The 23349-nt window shown below is 33.8% G+C and overlaps 2 protein-coding genes and 1 long non-coding RNA gene across 3 annotated transcripts; 2 read left to right on the plus strand and 1 right to left on the minus strand.

Annotated features, from left to right (window-relative positions):
- Positions 1–204: 204 nt before the first annotated feature.
- On the plus strand, positions 205–3620 carry UTR7 (UDP-N-acetylglucosamine (UAA) transporter family). Its single transcript, XM_016316045.3, has 8 exons — positions 205–611; positions 803–926; positions 1140–1245; positions 1501–1746; positions 2212–2322; positions 2435–2593; positions 2840–2983; positions 3250–3620. The coding sequence occupies exons 2-8, from the start codon at positions 886–888 to the stop codon at positions 3412–3414; spliced, it is 972 nt and encodes a 323-aa protein (XP_016171531.1). The 5' UTR covers positions 205–611; positions 803–885; the 3' UTR covers positions 3415–3620.
- A 5313-nt stretch (positions 3621–8933) lies between these two features.
- On the plus strand, positions 8934–12955 carry CSLC5 (Cellulose-synthase-like C5). The gene is made up of 5 exons (XM_016316211.3): positions 8934–10022; positions 10586–10894; positions 10995–11285; positions 11652–11765; positions 11891–12955. Exons 1-5 carry the CDS (start codon positions 9282–9284, stop codon positions 12533–12535), a joined length of 2100 nt encoding a protein of 699 aa, XP_016171697.1. The 5' UTR covers positions 8934–9281; the 3' UTR covers positions 12536–12955.
- A 2866-nt stretch (positions 12956–15821) lies between these two features.
- LOC148549919 (uncharacterized) lies at positions 15822–18880 on the minus strand. The gene is made up of 4 exons (XR_015897000.1): positions 18710–18880; positions 18568–18624; positions 18424–18483; positions 15822–16365 (listed from the first exon to the last, which is right to left on the minus strand). It is a non-coding gene; the product is annotated as an uncharacterized LOC148549919 (long non-coding RNA).
- Positions 18881–23349: the final 4469 nt, after the last annotated feature.

The raw sequence follows: 23349 nt of genomic DNA on the forward strand, positions 1-23349 counted from the left end.
TTGATTAGTCTTTGTGTTAAAAAAAATTAATGTTAAACCTTTTTTAATAGAAACTAATTAGTCTAAAAAAAATCAGAGATTAAATTGAATATTTTTGTTGGTCAAAAATTTCGTTATCTTTTTGAAATAATTGTTAGGAATAAGATTGAATATTTATTAAAGACAAAATGAAAATAGGATAACGAAAGATGTACAAGGTAGTGAAGATTCCATTTGGATTCACGAGTGTGCTGTGGCCTGTGTGTATGTAATGTATTCATTCATCTTTACCAAGATTTTGAGGAACACGATCCAAAACCGAAACGTCTCCTATACCTTGATGGCGATCGGTGCCTCGTGCCATTATCGAGCCAGCTGTTCCATTTTTTTTTTATTCATTCCAATTCCTATTCCATTTTATTTTACAACTTTATCTTCCTCTCTTCCTTTCCCTCTATCTATTCCCCAAATCTCAGAATCCCACTCTTCACTCACTCACTCAACAAATTCTCTTTGTCTCAATTCAATTTCCTCCTTTCACGCTTCACTTTCTCTCTCCAATTCCCTAAATTCCCAACTCACTCAATTAACATGTAAACCTCTCAATTCAACCTTCTCAGTTGTTTCTTCAGGTTTTTGCTCTCGCCTTTCATTGCTTAATTATTTTCCCTAACAAAATTGTAGCATTCTGTGTTAATGAATCTTCCTTCACCAGCTGTAGTTTGGTTTAATTAGTTTCCGAGCGTATTCTTTATTATGGTTTTGGATCCATTCGAGGTTGCTTCAATGTGATTTGCATTTGGTTTTGCTTTTGCTTTTTCAGGGTTGACTTTGTGTCTAGTGTAGAGGACACGGTAGCCGTTGGATTCGATTCGATTGGATCTCGTCTTCGCCACTCCATTGGCCATGGAGATCCGTAACGATGCAGAAACCAGCTCTTACATGAGGTTCTTCAGTGAATTTCAATTTTTTTTTTCTTGCTGAATTATTTTTAATGAAATAGTTTTTAGTACTGAACATGTTATGCATGTTGCTTGATTTGCCCGAAAAGGTGTCTATAATTAATCCTCTTATATTGCACTTTGAAATTAGAAAATAAGTCACTAATGCTTTTCAATTTCCAGTCTTATCTTAACCATGATGATGTTGTTTCGGCGCAGCTTGTTTGCGGCAGTATCGTATGGAATTGCGTCGATGGCCATGGTTTTTATCAACAAGGCTGTTCTTATGCAGTATGCACACTCAATGACACTCCTCACTTTGCAGGTAACCAATACACAGAGGCTTGTGTGGACTTTGGTTATTTATTTTCTAGTGAGTACTATGAATGAATGTACTCTTTCCCTTTGAAACAATCAAACGTAGTTGGACACGATAGCATCCATAATTCATGATACATCAATTTTCCAACGTACCAATTTAGTCAAAGAAAAAAATTGTGAAATTGTGGGAGTATATTTGTTTGAGATTATGAATTATGAATGTTGAATAATGATCGTGATAGTATGTGTGTTTCTTTAGCAACTGGCTACCACCATGCTAATACACTTTGGTAGAAGCATGGGGTACACAAAAGCAAGAGGTGTGGATGTGACAACGGCCAAGCGACTGCTACCAGTTTCGATCTTTTATAATGCCAATGTAGCATTTGCTTTGGCAAGTTTGAAAGGAGTCAATATTCCAATGTATATTGCAATCAAGAGGCTTACACCTCTTGCTGTACTTATTGCTGGTTTTTTCTATGGAAAGGGGAGACCTACAATGCAGGTAAATTTTTTAAAATTTTCTTATTTGCCTTTTTTGTTCTGTTTTACTTCTTGGTAAATAAAGATTTTATTAAGATGAAGAATGGAAGATTAGGAATCCATATCCTAGTCCCATGTACCTAGATCTCTAGTTTTCTGATTTGCCAAACGGCCACAAAGATAAAGAGAGGATATGAGATCCTCATTCAATAACAATAGTTAACAAAATGGGAAAAAACATTATAAAGCATAGCCTTTCAATCTTTCAACATATCTAAGAAAGAAATCCATCTAAAATGATTATTAGATTTACACTAAATGGAGGCCAAAGTATAATCTTATCCACTACACTTGCCTGACCAAAGTTTTGTGTTTAAAAATATGAGAATTATGCGGCATGGGCGTAAGTTTTAACTTATCTACCAATTTTAGTATTATTCAAACATTAACTCGATAGAAAATGACGTTTATTTATGTCATGTTTCAGGTGACCCTTTCAGTGGTAATGACAGCTGCTGGAGTTCTAATTGCTGCCCTTGGGGATTTTTCTTTTGACCTTTTTGGGTATAGCATGGCCTTCATTTCCGTTTTTTTTCAGGTTACATTCTGATATTTCGTTGCTATTATTAATAACATTATAATTATAATGTAGTAGTGTTAATGCTTTAGTTATGTGCTTTGCCGATAATGTTGTGTACTAATCTCTGCAGACCATGTATCTTGTTCTGGTGGAAAGATCTGGTGCTGAGGATGGACTTACATCAGTGGAAATAATGTTCTATAATAGCTTTTTGTCTCTTCCATTTTTGATGTTTCTTATCATAGCCACTGGGGAATTCCCAAATTCTTTATCAATATTACTAGCAAAGGTCAGAATCATAACCCATTTCTTTGTGTTGGAATTGGTGCATGATTAAGCTTTCATTGATTGAATGTTGCAAACATATGGCCTCTTCTGTATTTTGAATTTAGATGTAAATCACTTCATCAATATGATAATCTCAAAAGGAACTGCTAAAAAGATCGTTAGTGATAGTTTGATGTAGCTTCTAATATTATTTAATTAGTCATCTATTGATGTAAAAGCTCATGTCTAACATAATGTTTTCTTGCAGAGTTATTCTTTTCCATTTTTGGTGATACTTGTTCTTTCATTGGTAATGGGCATTGTTCTCAACTACACCATGTTCTTGTGTACTATTGTTAATTCAGCTCTAACGACAACTATTGTTGGAGTCCTCAAAGGGGTCGGTTCCACGGTAAGTAAGACTTTATTTGCCATTTAAAATTTCTGTCATGGGCGTGGCACTAAAATTTCGAACTATTTTCATGACAGAGAGTATTGATTCATAGTTTCATACACATTATCCATCTATGCTTGTTCCTTTATATTTTATTGATTGAACCAAATTCATGGCCTTTCTATTTAGAGAAGTGTTATCTGTATTATGGGGTGTGAGCTTACCATGTCACCTTTTCAAAACTTAGGTGCAAATATTAAATAAGTTTCTTGAATTTCTTTCAGACCCTTGGTTTTGTCTTACTTGGTGGTGTTCAAGTCCATGCTTTGAACGTGACTGGGTTGGTTATCAATACAGCTGGTGGTGTGTGGTATTCATATGCTAAATATCAGCAGAGAAGAAGTAAGACAGTGAAGCAAATAACAGATTTGGAGGCTCATCGTAAATAAAAGTGCCATTCTTTAGTTTCAGTGAAAAGTGAAAACTAACAATTTATATCATTAAAAAAAAAACATTTTGACTTACCGTGATGGTAAACTTTTGTACCATTTCATAATTTTTTACAGCTGTTACAGGTTTACATATTCAACCTTTGGTTAGTTTGTTCTGACATTAATTCATAATTTAATAAAATAAAAATGATAAGTGAGTGCCATATTTCATTGGTTCACTACTTCAAGAGATAAAATTATTGAATAGAAAAAAAAATATAAAATTAGAATATTATAATTCAATCAGTAAATAGATCACCTATAGACTAGTGGAACCGGTTTAAACAAATAATTAATAACATTATTTAATTTCTGAATATAAATATTAGATATCTAAATTCAGTAATTCGCTAACAATAGAGTTCAAAGTTTTTGTATTCCAACAGAAGTAAGTAGAGATTTAAACAATTAAACCCCTCTTTTAAACATTTGGTTTGCATAAGTACTTAATATAACTAAATTAGTAATTCAATTTGTTAATAATACAAAAATATTATTGGATATTATTAAAATTATATACCAAAAGATTAATCCTTTGATTAAACATTAGAATTAGAAATTGATTTTTTTTTCTAAAATAAAATAAAAAAATTATTATTTCTCCAAACCCAATATTCTAACTTTATACTTAGTGTTTAATTTGTACAACAGTGGAAAATCTCGTTGCAGCAGGGGCCTAATACGGCATCTTCTCTGGTAATATTAACATCTGCAGAAAACTTAAAGTTTCAACAAAAGAATTGAGATAAAAATATGTAAACTAAGTGAACATGAGATTTTACCCGTGTTTCACATTCCATATATCCTTTCTCTCGCTAGTCATTGATCTTTTCATGTTCTTTTGATTGACCCAATTCTTCTCCATACATGCACTCTGTATTTGATGACAGATTGTACACTTCTCTCTCGGATGAGTACATTATTATCGCCAACATATGCAAACTACTGTATAAAAAGACTCAGAGTACATTATTGGACTATGCATACTGATGATGGATGTGACGCAACAACTGACTGCGCAAAGATAGGGATAGCTGGATGTGACACATTCACAAATACATGCATCTGACACTGACACGTGCTCTTATAGGACACAGGTCATTTTTTATAAAATTGTAAGGGTATTTCTGAAATACAGTAAGTATTTTAAAATTGTAAAGATATTTCTGAAGCAAAAAAATTTTGAAAGTGTAAAGGTATTTTTGAATTAGACAATATACACAAAAATATCTGATACCAAGTGCTATTTCTCATGAAATTCTAGAAATATTTATGAAACACAAGAATTTGGTATCTTGGATTATACAGTATGCACAAAGACATCTAATATTGACACATAATTTTACATGCCCATTTGATTTATTATTAACTGATCATTTTTAAAAATTATTTTTTTCTAATAAATATAAAAAAAAACAATTTAAAATATTTCAAATTCAGACGAAAAAACAAAAGAAAATACACATGTTTCTGTTTTAACGTATTCATCTTCTTTTTACAACAAAATACTCTCTTTTCTATAATCAAATCATACTTACTCATATTTTTTTTATGATAAATTAAAATCACTTGTTGAGAAATTAGATAAAAAAAATAATTAAAGTTGAATTAATATTATTTGTTAAGTAATCATGCAGTATTTTTTGAATATTTGAATTGGCTTGTTTTTATTATTAAGCGAACGAGTGAGCTAACCACTCTATCAACCCAAGTTGATTATCTAATATTTTTGTTGTTAGTTTCATTTTCAGCAGAACCAACAAGTTTCAGGCTTTCAGCCCAACTAGCTGCATCAGAAAGTGGGTTGAACTTTATGCCAACACCAAACCTCACAAAGCCATGGTTTTTTTTTGGTCAAGAACTGTCAATGGTTTAAATTTGTCCAAACCAACACCTTCAAGTGCTGGCCCAAAGTCACAAGCTGCAAATTCAAGTAAAGGGAAGGTCACGTGCATTGGACAACTCAGGTACAGCATATTAAAAAGCATACGGTTTAACCAGTTGAATTAGGCTTCAGCTGCAAAAAAAAAAAAAAAAAGGGTCACAAATAGTGGGGGCGTGAACTTCTACTACAATTAAGAGTGGTGGGACCGTGGGAGAGTGTGGGACATCAAAAAAATACCAAGACAATAAGGAGACCTGCTACAATCAAATAGATGATTGTTTTATACTTCAGCTTGGAGACAATATAATGAAATATTTTTGTGTATTATTTTTTTATATTTATAGTAACTGAACTGATATAAAATTAAAACTTTCAATAAATACAATATTTAAAATGAGGCTAATATTAATAGAAACAGATGGTATCACTTTAAATAAAAAGGCAATTAAATACTGCCACTAGTATAATTTATTAAATAAAATAATTAAAAATGATATAAAATTTAAATTAAACTCAGACTAAATATTAGAGTTATAAATTTTATATTGAGTTTTAAATTAATTTTTATGATATATAGTTCTATAAATACTTATGTGGTATTGTCTGATGGAGATAAAAAATGATAAAAAATATTTTATATATTTTAAAATTTGAGGAAGTACAATATTTGATTTGAAAATTTTTAATTTGGATAATTACTCTAAATACAAAAGTTTATTTATCTTGTGCCTTGAAAACACATGTCAAGATTATAAATTAATTTTTTATTAAAAATATAAGTTTTTAATACATTTTATTTTGTATTATGGGTGTTCATAAACTGGTGGTAAGTACACCCGAATTTAGTCCTAAAAAGGTATTGGGTATATTTTGATTCGACTTCGAAAGTGACCCAAAATAAATCTTGTTAAACCGGATCAATTCGATATAAAATTAGTATATACAAATTTGTAAATTTTATATATTAAATTAAAGTAGCCAATGAGCAATAACTCAAATGGCATAGACTCCCCATACTCAATTAAGAGGTTGCTGGTTCGGGTCTCCTATCTTTCCAAATTTTGCCGGCCAATGAGTAATAGCTCAAATGGCATAGTCTCTCCATACTCAATTAAGAGGTTGCGGGTTCGAGTCTCCTATCTTTGGTAAAACAAAAATTAAAGTAATAAAATTTTATTTTTAAAATTAAATTTAACAAATGTTATATCATATTTATATCAAAATAAATAATTTTAAAATAAAAATAATACTGTATAACATACAAAAATAATTGTAATATAAAACTATAATATAACTATTAATTTCACTCTAAACTATATATATTTTAATTGTAAAAAATAACTTCAAACTTAGTGACTCGAAGTATAATCCAAATTCCACGCAAAAATAACAGTAGAAATTACATACCATACCCTAATTTTGTATTTATTAAAAGAAAAATTTAAAATCTTTCACTAATAAGAATAACAAGTCTATGGTGTGCTTATGTGACAACTGTTTCTTATTCTGTTATTGTGGAAGGACAACCTTATGGTTTCTTCAAATCAAATAGAGGTATTCGACAAGGAGATCCTCTATCTCCCTATCTTTTTCTTTTCTGTGCAGAAGGTCTCTCCTTCTTACTACACAAGACAAAACAAAACAGACTAATTCATGGTCTTCATATACATAGACGATGTCCCAATGTCAACCACCTCCTCTTTGCTGATGATTCCATCTTATTCTGTAAGGCTAATCCTGAAGCATGTTCAAATATCCTGCATTTATTGAATTCTTATGAAAGCATCAGTTGCCAGAGGGTAAATCTTAATAAATCTGCTGTATTCTTTAGCTACAACACTCCCTCCACTACTCGTACACTACTGGCTAACTCTATGAATATTAATCATATTGGGCTCAGGATAAATACCTTGGTTTGCCTTCTACAGTCTCTAAATCGAAAAAGGCTTCTTTTAGTATGATCAAAGAAAATGTTCGGAAAAGAATCCAATGGTGGAAGCGCAATCTTCTATCGTCAAGTGGTAAACACGTATTGCTTAAGACAGTGGGAGAAGCTATTCCTATTTATACATTGTCTTGCTTCAAGTTGCCTGATGGTTTAATTTCGGAAATTCACTCTCTACTTTCTCAGTTCTGGTGGGGACAAAAAGGTTCTGAAAGGCGGATGGCTTGGATTAGATGGGACACTATGACTCGCCCACGAAAAGAAGGAGGCATTGGATTTAAAGATCTCAGAATCCAAAATCTGGCGCTTTTAGGCAAACAGTTTTGGCGACTTGTAACACATCCTATTTCCTTATTATCCAAAATCCTAAGAGGTAAATACTTTAGCAATGGTAATGCTATAACGGCAGAAATTGGAGTCTTACCTTCTTGGGGATGGAGGAGCATACTGGAAGGCCAAAAGATTGTTGAAAAAGGTCTTAATTGGGCTGTGGGTACTGGAGAGAATATCTGAACCTTTGAGGATCCTTGGCTGCCTCCTCCGTATCATTTAATGATTTCTGACATGCCAAATAGACAAGCTATTTCTGAGTTGGTTCCAAGAGTTAAAGATCTAATTACTGAAGATAGGAATTGGAATGAGAATCTTATTCAAGAATTATTTTCCCAAAACATTGCAAACAAGATTTTGTCAATTAAAATTCAGCAGAGTAGGGACAAATTGCAATGGGATTTGAACAAATCCAAACAATATGATACAGCTTCAGGTTACAGAATTGGCTATTTATTTTACCATCCGCCTCTGGAGCTTTGCCCTAATTATATGCAACAAAAAAGCCGTGGATTGATCTATGGAAGTTGAACTTGCCTCACAAAATAAGCTATTTATCTGGAAAGCTCTCCATGGCCTGCTCCCGGTGCTTGCTCAGATTCATCACCGCATCCCATCTATATCACCAATATGCCCCTGCTGTCATGAAGCAACCGAAACAGTCACTGATTGTTTGATCGATTGCTCTAGAATTAAAGATGTATAGTCTCAGAGTTATCTTCGTGACTGTCTTCCTCCTCAGAGTCCTAACGACTTTTGGACATGGTGGATTGCATCAACAGAGATGCTTAACCCGTTGAAGAATGCTGACCGTAATCTTCAATTGCTTGCCATCATTTGCTGGAACTGCTGGAAAGCTCGCAATCAGTTGATTTTTGAAGGTTCTACTTCAATGCCGTCTGCCATTCTAGCAAGCTCTGTCAAGTTGCTCCGTAAAATCCAAAAAACTCCCAGTTTAGGTCGTCATCTCCATGAGGCAAGCTCTTAGTTGCATTCAATTTGATTTATCATTTTTTCTTCTTTAAGATTTTTTTCGTATTTCGACCACGTACCGTTGGATGAATACCTTCAGTGTAATGTTTTTGGGAAATCCCCATCTTTCATTATACTGTCTTACTTTTGGACATCTTTGTATTTCATTTTTCAATAATTAATGAAATATAACCTACTATCTTTGGAAAAAAAAGTAATTAGTATAAAATATATATTAAAATATAAATACACATTTAAAATAAATTAAACTAAACATGTATTTCTACACAAATACGTGGGTGGCTTTTATACTTTTCCATATATATATATATACACGTTAATTTCAGACTTTTGAGTGTTTCCCCAAAAAAGACCTTCAGTGTTTCAGTGCTTACAGCTACAGAGATACCTTCCCTCAAAATGTGGCTTTCTCATGTTAGGATTTCTTCGCTTCCTTCACAGTACAAAACACCTTCAAATGCTGAATGAACAACAAGAGCCTTCAACATCAATGCTCCAATAACAGCTTTGGAGCTTTGTCTCTTTTTGTTTTAGATCTGATCCTTTACTCTTTATCAAATGAATGTGTTGTTGTAGTGTACTATACAAGTGATTGATGAAGTAAGTTATTGCTTTGTGCATATAAGGTGTTTGTGTTTTGGTCTGTTTGAGAGTTCAAGTGCTTTTATAGCTATGGCTCCAAGATTGGATTTTCCCAATTGGTGGAGTAAGGACACACATGATAAAGGAACAACAACAACACCAGTGGTGGTGAAAATTGAGAATCCCACTTTCTCTGTTGTGGAGATTAATGGTGCAGATGCTGCATTCCGGCCGGTGGAGAAGAGCCGCGGCAAGAATGCGAAACAAGTCACATGGGTTCTGCTTCTCAAGGCTCACCGTGCCGTCGGCTGCATTGCTTGGCTTGCCAGTGTAATGTGGACATTGCTTGGAGCCATCAAGAAGAGGATAGTTCATGGACAGGGTGTTGCTATGGAGGGTGAGAGTGACAAGTTGGAGAGAGGGAAGTTGTTGTTTAGAGTCATTAGAGTGTTCTTGGTTGTTTCATTGGCTGTTCTTGCATTTGAGATTGTTGCTTACCTTCAAGGATGGCAATTCAGGAACCCAAATTTGCATATTCTTCCGAATGCCTTGGATTTCGAGGGGTTACTTCACATGGCGTATGTTGGTTGGCTGAGGTTTCGTGTTGAATACATCGCGCCGCCTGTACAAGCACTCTCGAAGTTCTGTGTTGTTTTGTTTCTTATCCAATCCGTGGACCGTATGGTTCTTTGCATGGGATGCTTTTGGATTAGATACAAGAAGGTTAAGCCAAGGTTTGCTGGGGATCCCTTCAAGGTTGATGATGTTGAAGGATCTGCAAGCCATTACCCTATGGTTCTGATTCAGATTCCAATGTGTAATGAGAGAGAGGTATGACCCCAAGTTTGCTTCACTCCATTTGAAGCTTATTTGTTAACTAAGTTTTTATTACTTATGCTAGCAGAAAACTATTCCTTCCATTCCCTTATATTAATTTGGCTATCAGATACATTGATCAAATGATGCACTAAATTTTCATAGTGACAGATAAAAGATTCAGATTACCTTTTATGCATTGTCTTAGAAAATTGCTCATGAAATAACAAAAAAAAAAAAACAAATAAATAAATAAATAAAGAAGTAGAAAAGAAGGAGGATATACATTATATGTTAAAATTTCTCATATAGAAGTTAGGAATTGTATGCCACCTTCTAGAACTGAAAGCATTGATGTTTTCCTGCAGTGATAAAGCTTGATGAACAATATTGGGTAATGAGTTTCCTACTATTGATTTCTGTAATGCACAGCAAGTTTGAATAGATAATATTAAGTTTTTGCCTTGACTACAACTGGAGGAGTTTCCACAAGAAGTTTTAAACAATTGTTGACAAACTTGAAATTTCAATGGATTAAAATTTATTTTATCAGCTTTGTCTGCACTGGCTTTATGCAGGTGTATGAGCAGTCTATTTCAGCGGTCTGCCAAATTGATTGGCCTAGGGATTGTTTACTGATTCAAGTACTCGATGATTCTGATGATGAAAGCATACAGTGCTTAATTAAGACCGAGGTCTCCAAATGGAGTCTAAAGGGAGTCAACATAATCTATAGGCATCGGTTAAACAGGACTGGATATAAAGCTGGGAATCTCAAATCTGCAATGAGCTGCGACTATGTGAAAGGCTACGAGTTTGTTGCAATTTTCGATGCAGACTTTCAACCAAATCCTGATTTTCTTAAACAAACTGTGCCACATTTCAAGGTTAAGAGAAGAGAATGAATCAGGCTCAGTAACAAATTAATGAATATTGCTAAAAGCATGCTTTATATATGTTAGTATCTCTATATGCTTTCTGTTGCAGGACAATCCTGAACTAGGTTTGGTCCAAGCTAGATGGTCTTTTGTGAACAAGGATGAGAACTTGTTGACTCGTCTCCAAAACATTAACTTATGCTTCCACTTCGAGGTAGAACAACAGGTCAATGGACTATTTCTCAATTTTTTTGGTTTTAATGGAACTGCTGGTGTTTGGAGGATCAAAGCCCTTGAAGAATCTGGAGGCTGGCTTGAGAGGACAACGGTAGAAGATATGGACATTGCGGTCCGAGCTCATCTCAATGGATGGAAGTTTATCTTCCTAAATGATGTTAAGGTGATTAGAAATGAATTATTTATTCATCACTATCTATTCATAGTGTACTAGTAGAGTAATATTATTAGTTTACCTTTCAAACTGTGCAATTTGACACACCGAAACTATCAAATAGTGCAAAAGGACTTTTGTTAACTGTCCTTCCGTACTTACCATTCATATGATGCATTTAATTGACAACATTTTCCTTTATTAGATGACTAATTTTGAAAGAAAAATTAACCAAAGGCCTTTTTGTCATCGGTTAATAACTCAGCGTGTCTAATTTCACATGAACAGTTTTATGATCTGCAGGGAGTTAAAACCATAATTTTTCAACTCAGGTCTCTGACACACTTGAATTTCCTCAAATTTACAAATTTTCAGGTGCTTTGTGAAGTTCCTGAGTCATATGAAGCTTATAGGAAGCAGCAACACCGTTGGCATTCAGGTCCTATGCAACTTTTTAGATTGTGCCTCCCTGCAATTGTTAGATCTAAGGTATGTCGGATACTCAGCTTGATGCAATAAATAGAATAGTGGTGAAGAGAAATAAAAGAAACTTTCAAGTATTGCTTATATTTTGCAGTATCTAATAGGGGCCTTAAAATCTTCTATAACTGCAGGTGTCAACATGGAAGAAAGCAAACTTAATACTCCTCTTTTTTCTTTTAAGGAAACTAATTCTTCCCCTTTATTCCTTCACCCTGTTCTGTATAATTCTTCCTTTAACCATGTTCGTGCCTGAGGCTGAGCTTCCGTTGTGGGTGATTTGCTATGTACCAGTTTTCATGTCATTCCTTAACATCCTCCCTGCCCCAAAATCTTTTCCTTTTATTGTTCCTTACCTTCTTTTTGAAAACACCATGTCCGTCACCAAATTCAATGCAATGGTATCTGGACTCTTCCAATTAGAAAGCTCTTATGAATGGATTGTGACAAAGAAGGCCGGAAGGTCATCTGATTCTGATTTGTTGGAAGCCGAACAAAGGGAAGCCAAGTCGATAGAGCATCAAAAGATCCATAAAGGAGCTTCTGAGAGCGAACTTGTCGAGTTACACCACTTTAAGGAACAAAAAGAATCTGCTCCAACACCTATCAAGAAAGCTAATAAGATTTACAAGAAAGAGTTGACTTTGGCATTCCTCCTCCTCACTGCTTCTGTCCGGAGTCTATTATCAGCACAAGGAGTTCACTTCTACTTTCTGCTTTTCCAAGGGGTGACCTTCCTCCTCGTCGGTCTCGACTTGATTGGAGAGCAAATGAGCTAGCTTTCATTTTCAATGCAGCTGAGAAGAGAGTGTGAAAACACCGTTTCGGATTTATTGACCAAGTTGCTATCAAGCAGCAAAATGAGCAATGCAGTAAGGGAAAGTACAATCTGTTTTTTTACCAAAGGATTTCTTTGTTGTTCAACTATATCCATTTTCTTTTTCACACTGATTGATTCCAAGTATTCAATATAAAATCTTAAGTTTTTTTCATTGTGTTCTTGAGTTGTATTTGGGATTGGGAGTTATGATTTGGGTTTTCTTGTTTTACCACTCCACATGTCTTAGTGGAGTGCATCTTCATTAATAGTTGATTCATAGATTCATAGGTGCCTTCTTGGTAAAAGGGGTATGCAAAGCAACAAATCTTTCTGTAAATTCATTGTTATCTAATGTAATCAATAATTTTTATTCTGTCAACCCTTTTCTCCAACTTTTGCTTGTGTTTTATGGGTGAGCATCAAGATATTCCTGCTTGGAGACGAGTTATATTTCTTGACCATCTATATCATTTTACTCCGCTGACACTCTTACCACTTCTAGCATCATATACATTGTGTCGGCAGAACAAGTAAACATACAAGCTTGATAATTTTGTTTTGAATCTTCTGATGTGGTCCCTCTAGCAGATCCATGTATGTTCATAGAATCTCAGTGAGCTATACCTAACCCAATGAATTAAGTCGAGGGGTTGTTTTGAATGAGCACCATTAATATAGCAGGCAAGGCATGTTGCTGATTGTGCTTGATGCCACAGTTTACTGCAACATTGTACGGAATTGGCCCATTTGTTTTAATGTCTGTGCTGGTCATATGATATTGTACTGCCTCTAAAGTGGATGTTAAAGAATGACATTAAGGTCTGATATGTCATGTTGAAGAGACTATGTAGTTCAAATGCATGAAGAATATTGCAGTTGAGGCTTGGCACAGATAGAAGATTCGTATGCCTCTCATCAAGTTGCATCCAGGATCGATTCCCAGCAATATGTCACGGTTAACAGTGTTTGTATAGTTTTCTGGAGTGTTTGAGAATGTTCTAGATGGTTCTGGAAGGTCCCAGAATACTCTAGAAGGTTCTAGAAGACTCTGGAAGGTCATAGAGTATTCTAGAAGAGTGTAGATGTATATAGAAGTATAAAGAGTAGTATGGAATAATCTACCAAAGCTTTATTTCTCGTGTTCTTAAATGTTCTTCCACCAAAGCTTCATTTCTCTTGTGTTCTCTTGTATTCTTAGCTTTCTTGCTAAGTATTGAGGGTTAGGCTGCTGACTTGGTCTTAGCTCAAGAGGTTGAGTAAGTCCGAGTGCTGGCACGGTAGTATTGGAGTGTGTCCAAGGCCGTGTATAGTGTGTATGAGTGTGTATGTCCAAAATAAAAAAAATGCATTGATTTAAATTTTTTAAAAATTAGATGCTAACTAAGAAAATATAATTTACATTACGATTTTTTATTCGTTTATTTTTTTTATCATATTGAAACATATAAATTAGTTACCGTATCGAAACAAATAATTAATAGATATTAGCTAGTTTTTATTAATCTATGTCTTTATTTGTCAATTATCAATAATAATAAAAATATTCTATTAATTAATATAATAAGTATTTTGTACTTTAAAAGGTTTGAATTTAAGTTTAAAAAAGGAATTTATATACCAAACTATTCTTATATTCTTAATTTGTATACTTATTATATGATTAAATAAAAATATAATGACCGTTATAAAGTTTGATGTGAGTTATATCTATAATTGATTAGTCCAAGGATCATTTTTCACATAAATCATAAATGACTCAACAATAATATAACATAATCTCAATATTTTTTTTTTCAGCGATTACATAATAATATACTAGGAAGAAAAATAACAATACATCAATAATACATATTTATACTATTTATTAACTTTTTTAACAGAGAAAAAAATTAAAAATTCTCGATCTAAACCCGTATTCCTCATATATATACTTCACTTAAATATGAATAAATTCCTTAATAAAAAAATTATTCTTAATCAACTCCAACTAATATCTCTATATAAGATTTTAGTATTACAAGTTGGCAACGTGCATCATCTACTAGTAATTTGGATGATTCACTTGTAATAATTAACATAAAAGTTCTTAATTTCAATTAATTTTACTTTTGTTTCTATATATTTTTAGATTCTTTAAGTTGTATATACTTGAATCAAGTCAAAGTTTCTAACTCATGTTAAAAAATCTTGAATACACTAAAGATTTTAATTCGACTTGAATTTTTTAACTTATTGATAATTGATACGTTTAGTTTAACTTTTAATATTTAATAGAATATATTTTATTAATCTAATGATTAATTAAATTACAATAATCCATAATAAATATTATTGGTGAATTTTATGGTGCTGATAATACAGTGCCTAATTTTTACTTAATTTATTTATTATGATAAATTTTAAATATTTAATAAATATTTATTTTTTTATTTTTAAAATTAAATATTAATTTTTAATTCTTTTAAAAAGTTAAACAAATATTTTTAGATAGCATAGCAATCGCTAACATCATTTATCAAATTTCACCTAGGCAAAGATTGTGAGGCTCCATTGGTGACACAAGTCCCAAAATTTCGTAAGACAACAATGAAAGGTAATGTTTTGTCGTTTCTGAAGAACTAGAAAACACGTGTTTCATGCACGGACAACGACATAACGTGTGGTCCGGGAAAAACCAAACTTTTAATTTCCAAAAATAAAATACTATGGAGAGATGATTTAATTGAAGTTAATAATTAAAAAATAATAAATAATTTAATTAAATATTTTAAATTATTTAATAATTTTTAATTATTAATTTTATAAAAAAATAATTATAAACAAATTAAAAAGATTATATTAGTATTATAATAAAAAAATAATAAAATATTAAAAAATTAATATAATTTATTATTTTTAGTTTACAATTAGCCAATAATGTTAAAAAACATGGCCCACAACACTAGAGATGTCGAAATTATAATTACATAAATTTATCAATCGGATTAGAGGTGTGCATGGGTCGGGTGAAACCGAGTTTTGTAACGATCCAATTTTCAGTACGCCTAGGATATACCAGAAATTGAGTGCTACCAATTTGTCATCCTATATATTATCTATTATTTATTATATGAGCCTGATTCGTTGTTAAAAGCGTAGTTAGTTAGCGAGGTACTTTTTTTTTTGAAAACATTTGGATTAATAGACGGATTCATTCATAATCAACTCACAGCTGATAACAGATAAAATAGTTATAAGTAGCCACACATAAATACATCACAAGTAGCTAGCAACATTCAGTTATCCAGCCTTTATTAGAGTATAGACCTTTAGTTAGAACACCCCTAGGTATAGCTAGATAATAACTATATACATATACATACATACAACATCCCAGGTCCTGACCTGTTCAAGAGGTCCCTAAGCTGGCACCTAGGCTAGCCTAGACTCTATACTCACCTAGTCCCTCTAAACTACTAAAGCGAGGAAAGTACGTTCTAAGTCTTCACAACTCAAGTCAGGTGGAACGTCATCAAAAGATAGAACATCATCTGCTACTCCTCTGCACGATCAGACTTTTCCACAGGACGTCTCTCTGGTACCTCATGAAGTATCCACAAAATAGGAATCTCGTACACAGGATTTAGGTTAAAGTGCGCATACAAAGGGGTGCAGACGTTGGCTGGTCTCACAGTATTTACATATAATCAGAGAATGATATTCACCCTAGACTCAGAAGACTATCTAGAGCAGAATCCTCTTCTTGCGAACAGTCATCAGCGAACTATGGTAAGGTACTCTTACTTCCATCTGAAGGGGGAAGGGAGAGAAAAGGGGTAAGAACTGGGGAGTTCTTAGTAGGGTCAGGGTTATTAGTTACGTTCATTAATTCTATGTTGTTTAGCAGACTATTAGCAGAATACAAGGAAGCAGTAATTAGAAAACACAGATAAGTAGAGAAGATAGAGAAAACAGATAGCAGAACACAAACAGAAGAATACAAGAAAATATCACAAGCGCAGAGAATGGAATACAAACAAGGAAAGCATACATTCATACCACAAACATAACAAAGGAAATGCGCAACCAAGTATGATACATGTCTAGCCCTAGTGCAGGTAATGAGCTCATCTGTCGGTTACTAACCCGCTCCCGACGTTATCCAGCAACCTCTGTCTGGATAAGGCTTTCCTATTGGCTATACCCCTGTGTACAGGAAATAACCCCTCTGCCACCACAGGGTCCACTGCACGCAGGAAATAACACATCTGCCACTGCAGGGATGTACGCCGACACACCTTCTGTATACAGAAAATAACCCCTCTGCCACTACAGAAATGGAACAAGTGGTCACGGTACTTCTGTAGCAAACCCCTCTGCCTTACAGAAATAAAATATGGATCTGTACCGTAGGAAAGCGTTCTCAGTGATCACACCATTATCTATCTGACTGCCTCACTGCAGCAGATGATCATACAAGTATATCTGGAGTTGCCTTAACGCAACAAATGAATAAACACATCTCTTGGGTTGCCTCAAGCAACAAATAAATATCTCTTGGGTTGCCTCAAGCAACAAATCATCACATAATCATTCTCATTATCATCATTCATCATCATTCTCATTATTCATCATCATTTTCACATTTTTATGTAGTACCTCTTTCTTTCTCTGTTCAATCATACTGTACAAACTTTACATCTTTCACTTTTACAACATCTTAATTCAAACCATTTCTCTTTATCACATTACTCTTTTCTCTTTGTCTTTTTACTTTGCTCTGATTACTCTTTTCTCTGTATCCCTTTATTCTGCTCTGGTTACTCTGTTCTCTGTGTTTCTTTACTCTGCTCTGATTTCTCTGTTTAACGTATGTATTTAAAGCTTATGTAAATTTCGGTATGAATAGTTAGTCTGTCCCAAGTATAGGTTCATTAAGTCTATACTGAAACAGTTTAACTTTTCATATAATACCTAACCCTATTCGCAATTCCAAGACTAACTAGGTTGCCCTAGTTCGTTCACTAGTCTCTGTCTGTTTTTCTGTCATTAAAACTTTATAGACTTTTTCTTCGATTTTTATCTTTTCTTCAATTTTTTATCTTTTATTTATCTTTGCCTCACTAATATATTTTTACCACTCCCTAAGTGTTTTATGAAGATAATTATGAGATTCTGAGTTTAAAGTTGTCTTTCTAAAGCTTTTACAGAAAACTGCCTTTTCCGTATTATTTTATTATTTTTATTAAAATATTATTTTTAATTAAATATTATTATTTAATATTTTATTATTTTTTATTATGTTATCATTAAATTTTCGAAAATTAACTTACTTTTACTTTTAACCTTTAAAATTCACTTTTTACCACCCGTAACTTTTAATATTTCTACTTTTACCACCCTAACTTTCAGAAATTACTAAATAACCCCCCCCCAAACACCAAATTAATTACTTCCTTACCCTTTTATGAATCAAAAAGGTGTTCTTCATTGTTCTTCATCACACTCAAAGTGTTCTTCATGTTCTTCATAAATTCTTCAGATTCCTTCTCTGTTTTTACCCGTTTTTCAGTCTTTTCGGCAACCGATTTTTACTATAATTCATAATAAATTAGCAGCCACTAAAACCCCATCTTTTCTACATGATTTCAACACAAATTGAACCTCAATTTAAGCTTAGGTTTTCGTTTTTCCAGCTGCCCAAGAACATGAACTTTAAAGCTTGAATTTCATCAAATTTCATCAAAATTTCACCAAATTTTCACCAAGAATCAATCATATAAGCAACCAATTTTTAGCACAGCCAATTTATACAACATTCACACAACTCAAACACAAATAATCAAGATTAATTTCGTGACACCCTACCTGGTTTTGCTGCTCCTAATTCGGTTAAACTTTCAGGTGGTCCTTAAGCATTTTTTCCTCCTAAATCACATCAAGAACAACTTTAAATCCAAAAAATCTCAACTGACCAAATCTCACTCAGTATGTTAGGAAGAGATATCTCACCTTAGACTTACTGAAAATTCATATTTCTTGGCCCTCAAGTCAAGTTAAGCATGATTCCTAAGGAAGAACATCAAGAAAACACATGTTTTGCATGGTTTTCCTTGAAAATCGAATTGAAATGGGAGGGAGACAGCCATCTCACCTTATTTCCAGCCTTGATAAGTCACATGGTTATGTAGAGGAAGAAGAGAGGATCATTTTGCTGAAATCGGAGTTTTGATTTGAGTTTTGGTTCAGAAGAAATCAAGCTTTGAAGATTAAGTGTTCATGAAGTTTTCTCTCTTTTCTCTCTTGTTATTTTCAGCCAAAATGATGAAATGAGACAGCCTTGGAGGTCTTGGGGGTGTAAGGTGAGTTGTGATTGGTTGGCTTGGAGGTGGATTAAAATAATATTAAAATATCTCTAGTGTACAACTACTAAAACTAGGTGTATTAGAACACTCGTAAAAACATCTTTAAAAATTATTTTCTGAGCTACTAGCATAAATGACACTAGTAACATATTTATTATGAGAATAGTATATGTATAATGAGGCCTTAGCATTGCTAAATTCATCAGAGAGTGTTGGTGCTAAGCTGCACCAGTAAACCGTAAACCCGGTTAAACCGATTTTCTGTTTTTAACTAAAACTAACCAGGTAACCTTATAATATTATTCAAGAAGCTTCTAATACTAATATAATGATAATATCATCCTATTATCTCTCTTATCTCATAAATCGAGTCCGGTTCGTCAAACTGAGACTATTTAAAAAAAACCAAATCAAAACTTCTAACCGATACGGTTCAAAAACCAGGTTCTTCGTGACCGCGTTATCGAGCTTGTCTCGGAAAAGGTTCTAACTTAAAGATGACATAATGACAATGAGGATTGAGATACTTGATGATATATCAAAGGTTTTCCCCTTACTAATTTTCCAGAGAAATCCGTACTTTCAAAAAAGATTCGCGTTCTCATAATAATTATGACCATCTTAGCCCCTTTTTATTCCTCTTTTTTGTTCTCGATTCCTTGAAACGTAAGTAAATACCAATATAATTTTCTATTTCATATTTCCTTAGGGTTGTGATTTAAAATATCTTGTTGTACTTGTGCTAGAGACATTGGTGTCACCTTTTTGTATTTCGTTATATGTGAATTTGTTTTGGAGTTATTTTGTTGAACTTAAGATTTAGGTTTAGTTTTGGATTAATTTTTCTTCTTTCATATGCACGGATTTCCCAAACAACGGTATGTGAAAAAAAATAATAATAAAAGTACACATAAAAAATTTTTCGAGTTATAAAAATATACATGACAGAATAATCAAAATTTTAATGTATATATTAAAAATGATTAACGATAGACAAAAGTAACGTACTATTAAACCAAGGTTGCGAGAACCAGACCGGTCATCGAATCGGTCAAGTGACTGGTTCAATAATTCAATAGTTCAACCGTAATTGAACCGATTTAATTAAATATAGAGCGAAATTATAAAAAATTGAAGAACAGAGCAGAACATAATTTTCAAAAAAAAAAAAATTGAAGAACAGATCAGAACATAATTTTCAATTTCAACATGCATTAATTTTATTCTCAAATCCAACATACAAGTATACAACAAATTCATTCCACATTTGATTAATCATATAAAAAAATAGAAGAACAGAAGCCAGAAAAAAAAATTGAAACAGTATACACTGAACAGATGCCAGAAACCCAGATCTTACCTCAAGAGAAGAACGAAGAAAAGCCAGAAAACAACACAGCACGAACAGAAGCCACAAACCCAGAAACTCATAAACCAAGAAGCTAGAAACGGAGAAACCCAGAAACGGAGAAACCCAGAAGCCAGAAACGGAGAAATCCAGAAATCCAGGTGCGCGACGGTGCACGAGCGTTGGCGACGGTGCGCGAACGTGGCCGAACGTCGGGTGTTCTTCACGGCGTCGTAAGATCCGTTGTATGCAGAAGCTGCTTCAATTTTGGAGAGCGGAGAATAGATTGGGAGTGGAGCTAATGGTTGGGAGTGGCAGTGGAGGTTTCTTCACTCTTCAGTCTTCAGTCTTCACTTCAAATATTTTGGAGAATAGAGATTAGGGATTTTCGATTTTCAATTTTGGGAGTGGCAGCCTGCAAGTCACGCGTTCTTCATCTTTTGTTTTTTTTTTTTTAACAAACGACGTCGTTTTACTAGCAGTGGGAAAAATCGACACCTATAAAAACCGGGCCGGTTCGCCCGATTCACCGGTTAACCATCAGTTCGACCGATTTTTTATCGATTTTTTGCAGGACGGTTTTCGAGATGGACTGGACCGGTTAAGTGATCGGTTTTTGGTTAACCAGGTTGAACCGGCCAGTCCGGTCTGATTTCCAGAACATTGGATGTGACACTCTTTATCATTGTTTAAGATATTTAATGTGAAAAATAATAAATTTTTTATTTAAAATTAACAAAAAATTATTATTAAAGGGTAGACTGTACACTGCAGTCTGTAGAATGCCCTTATTTTGAAACAAAATCCCAAAAAAGCGGATAAATTAACCCTAAAAGAGCTGATTTGTCATTTTCCACAAGCGTTATCGTCGTTCTTCATCCTTCATTATAGTCATCTTTAGTGTGGACATTGGAATTTCGATTCTGCTTTATATATTTTTGTGTTCTAAAAAATCTTTTATATGTATTTTTGTCCAATTATTAAAAAAAAATATGCTTTTTAACTATGGAGTGGGCCAAAAGATGAGAACTTAAAGAGACAATTAGACTGCCTTTATTTATAGGCACGAGACATTAAGACAAAGATACATAAACAAAAAATTATATTTGACACATAAGACAAAAAAATTAATATTTTTATATTTTTTCGTAGACTTTGGTGGGCAGTGAAATTTTTTTGTTTTTTAATATAAAAGACAAAAAAATTAAATATTTTATATTTTAAATTTTTTTTAAGTTATAAATTATATCAGGTATTTTTTTATAGTTAATTATTTATTAAGTTATGAACTTTTTTTTATAATTAACTGTATAATTATTTTTCACTTTTCAAAAGTAAAACAAATTTTATTGTGGCTAGCCTGCCATCCTACCAAAAAAATTAGGTGGGTAGAATTTTCAGACCATTAGATTTTTTTTTTGAAACAGACCGACTCACTCTATTTATTGGCAGACTTTTGGCTAGGTGGGATGAATTTGTGTGTTTGCCACTCCTAAATAATGCTTTCTTGCGACAAAATAACTCCAAATTCGTTAACCGGAAAAAAAAAAAAAACACTCCAAATTCTATGAAATTCATAGCATAATATTAATATCAATTAGTTGACACAATTACTACTCTCAAATTAATTTCATAGAAAAATAAAATCAACTAGTCTCTTCAAAGTTAAATCGTATTTTATTAGGATTGTTCAATATGGAAAAAGCTTCGGAATCTATTAAAGGCCTGTTTCGGAAGCTTCAAAAAAATTTTTTTTTTAACTTTTGATTTATGAAAAGTAATAGTATTAATGTTTGGTGTAATTTTCAAAATCAAATTGCGGCTTTTTAATAAGCTATTTAGGGCCCGTTTGGATAGGTTCATAAGTGACTTTTTTTAACTTTTAACTTATAAAAATGTGCAGTATTAATGTCTAGTACAATTTTCAAAACAAAATTGCAACTTTCTAAAAAGTTATTTTGATACTTAAGAAGAAGTTAAAAAAAAATGACTTCTCTAATAACAAAAAGCTTTTTATTACTTTTTTCTTAAAATAAGTACTTTTAGAACTAAAAAAATCAAATACAAAATAACTTATTTATAAGCTACTTTTAATATAAGCATTTATTGTTTAAGCTATTTCTTCAAAAGTAACTTAATTAAGTTGTTTATCCAAACTCGACCTTAGAAGTTTATAGAGAAGTTAAAAAAAAGGGGTAAGTATGGTTTTGGTTCCTAAAGTTTAGTGCTAGAATCGAAATCGTCCCTCTTGTAATTTTCGTATTAAAATCATCCTTAACGTTTTTATTCGTATTAAAATCGTTTTTTTTATTTTTTTTGGACAAAAATACCCTCACCACTACCAACATAATTACTTCCTCCACCACCACCACCACCAATACCAACACCACCGCCACAACCTCCACCAACACCAACATACACCACCACCAGCACCACCAACACCACCACCAACGCCGCCGTCTCCCTCCCCCCTTTTCCCCTCCCCCTCCCCGCCTCCCCTTCCCAGCACCCCCACCCCCACCCCCACCCCGCGGTCACCCCCCCCCTTTGCGTCTCCCCTTCCCAGCACCCCCACCCCCACCCCGCGTCACCCCCTCCCCGTTTTCCCTTCCCCCCACCCCACGGTCACCCCCTTCTCCGTCTCCCCTTGCCAGCACCCCCACCCCCACCCCGCGTCACCCTCCTCCCCGCCTCCCCTTCCCCCCACCCCCAAACAGAAACAGAAACAGAGAAACAGAAACTCAAGTAACAAATTAACAAATTCAAGTACAAAGCCAAATCAACAGAGGAGCATGCATGAACGGCGGAGAGGCAGCGGCGGGACGGCGAGACTGCGGCGGCGGGACGGCGGCTTCCCTTCCCCCTTCATCGTCATCATCATCAGAGTTTTGGAGGAGGCGACGGCGACAACGGAGGTTTCCCGGCGCCGTCCCCCTCCCCCTCTTCCCTTCCCCTCCCCCTTCATATACCCCTTTTCTTCCCCCACCCCCTCCCCCCAAACGCGTTTTCTTTCCTCTCCCCCAAACACGCGTTTTCCTTTTTTTTTTTAATTTTATAATTTTTATTATTAAAATAGGAATA

The sequence above is a fragment of the Arachis ipaensis genome, chromosome B8, assembly GCF_059453495.1.
Source record: "Arachis ipaensis isolate K30076 ecotype BB chromosome B8, ASM5945349v1, whole genome shotgun sequence".
In the NCBI taxonomy this organism is placed as follows: domain Eukaryota; kingdom Viridiplantae; phylum Streptophyta; class Magnoliopsida; order Fabales; family Fabaceae; genus Arachis; species Arachis ipaensis.

Excerpts from the sequence above, each read along its gene's own strand:
- UTR7 (XM_016316045.3), top strand. The coding sequence starts at position 886 with ATGGAGATCCGTAACGATGCAGAAACCAGCTCTTACATGAG. Across the intron at positions 2,323-2,434 it reads TCATTTCCGTTTTTTTTCAG|ACCATGTATCTTGTTCTGGT; the intron begins GTTACATTCTGA and ends TAATCTCTGCAG. Across the intron at positions 2,594-2,839 it reads TATCAATATTACTAGCAAAG|AGTTATTCTTTTCCATTTTT; the intron begins GTCAGAATCATA and ends GTTTTCTTGCAG.
- CSLC5 (XM_016316211.3), top strand. The coding sequence starts at position 9,282 with ATGGCTCCAAGATTGGATTTTCCCAATTGGTGGAGTAAGGACACACAT. Across the intron at positions 11,286-11,651 it reads TCTTCCTAAATGATGTTAAG|GTGCTTTGTGAAGTTCCTGA; the intron begins GTGATTAGAAAT and ends ACAAATTTTCAG. Across the intron at positions 11,766-11,890 it reads CTGCAATTGTTAGATCTAAG|GTGTCAACATGGAAGAAAGC; the intron begins GTATGTCGGATA and ends CTATAACTGCAG.